General features: G+C 41.0%; 1 protein-coding gene across 1 annotated transcript in view; it reads left to right on the top strand.

Moving 5' to 3' along the window:
* Positions 1–775, top strand: part of cfap206 (cilia and flagella associated protein 206) — a 19254-nt gene that overhangs the window by 2829 nt on the left and 15650 nt on the right. Inside the window, exons 3-4 of the mRNA XM_016259662.1 lie at positions 227–317; positions 405–593. Coding sequence (XP_016115148.1) covers positions 227–317; positions 405–593 — 280 coding nt within the window. The remainder of the gene's footprint in view (positions 1–226; positions 318–404; positions 594–775) is intronic.

Below are 775 nucleotides of genomic sequence, written 5' to 3' on the forward strand. Positions count from 1 at the left end.
ATTTAATTCTTTGATTTAGTATGTGTGAGTGACTGTTTTATTCGACAAAATAAAAAATAAAAAACCTGCTGTGTTATAGGCTCATAAAAAACAAAACAAAATGATTTTGCCCAAATTTGGACACTTGAGGGTTAAAGAGTCTCAAAGTCTTGTCAAACCTCTCGATCTTAATAAATAAAAGATGACTGTGTGTGACGTGAGTGTAAGTGCTCTGTCGTGTCTTCAGCTGTGTGTGGACAGACTGATGGACCAGACGAGTCCCACGCTGAACACCATTAAGATGCAGGTTTACTTCGACATGAACTACACATCTCGACGTAAGTGTAAAAACAAACAGCAATCCAGACACACATTTAGGTGAACCGACTGCATTGAGTGTGTGTGACTGACTGTCTGTGTGTCAGGTGAGTTTCTGGAGGTTCAGCAGAAGGTCCTGCGTTCCCATTTGCCGTCGCTGAGCAGAGAGATCACAGACTCTCGAGCCAAGACCAGAGAGGACCTCAAGAACCTGTACGGCAAAATAGTCAGCTATGTCATCCAGCGCTGCAACCTCGGCTCGGCCACAGACATCAACACCGTGAGAGAAACCACAGGTACTGCCGTCTGATGCACTCACATTCATAGAGTAGCTCTGGAGACTCCTGTATATACTTATACAGTACTGTTCAAACGTTTGAGGTAAGATTTAGAAAATAAATTATTTTTATACCGCATGAGTGGTTTAAAAGTAACATTTATAATGTCACAAAAGATTTATATTTCAAATAAATGCTGT

This window comes from Sinocyclocheilus grahami, unplaced genomic scaffold (genome assembly GCF_001515645.1).
Source record: "Sinocyclocheilus grahami isolate Dianchi unplaced genomic scaffold, SAMN03320097.WGS_v1.1 scaffold1896.1, whole genome shotgun sequence".
NCBI classification, from domain to species: Eukaryota; Metazoa; Chordata; class Actinopteri; order Cypriniformes; family Cyprinidae; genus Sinocyclocheilus; species Sinocyclocheilus grahami.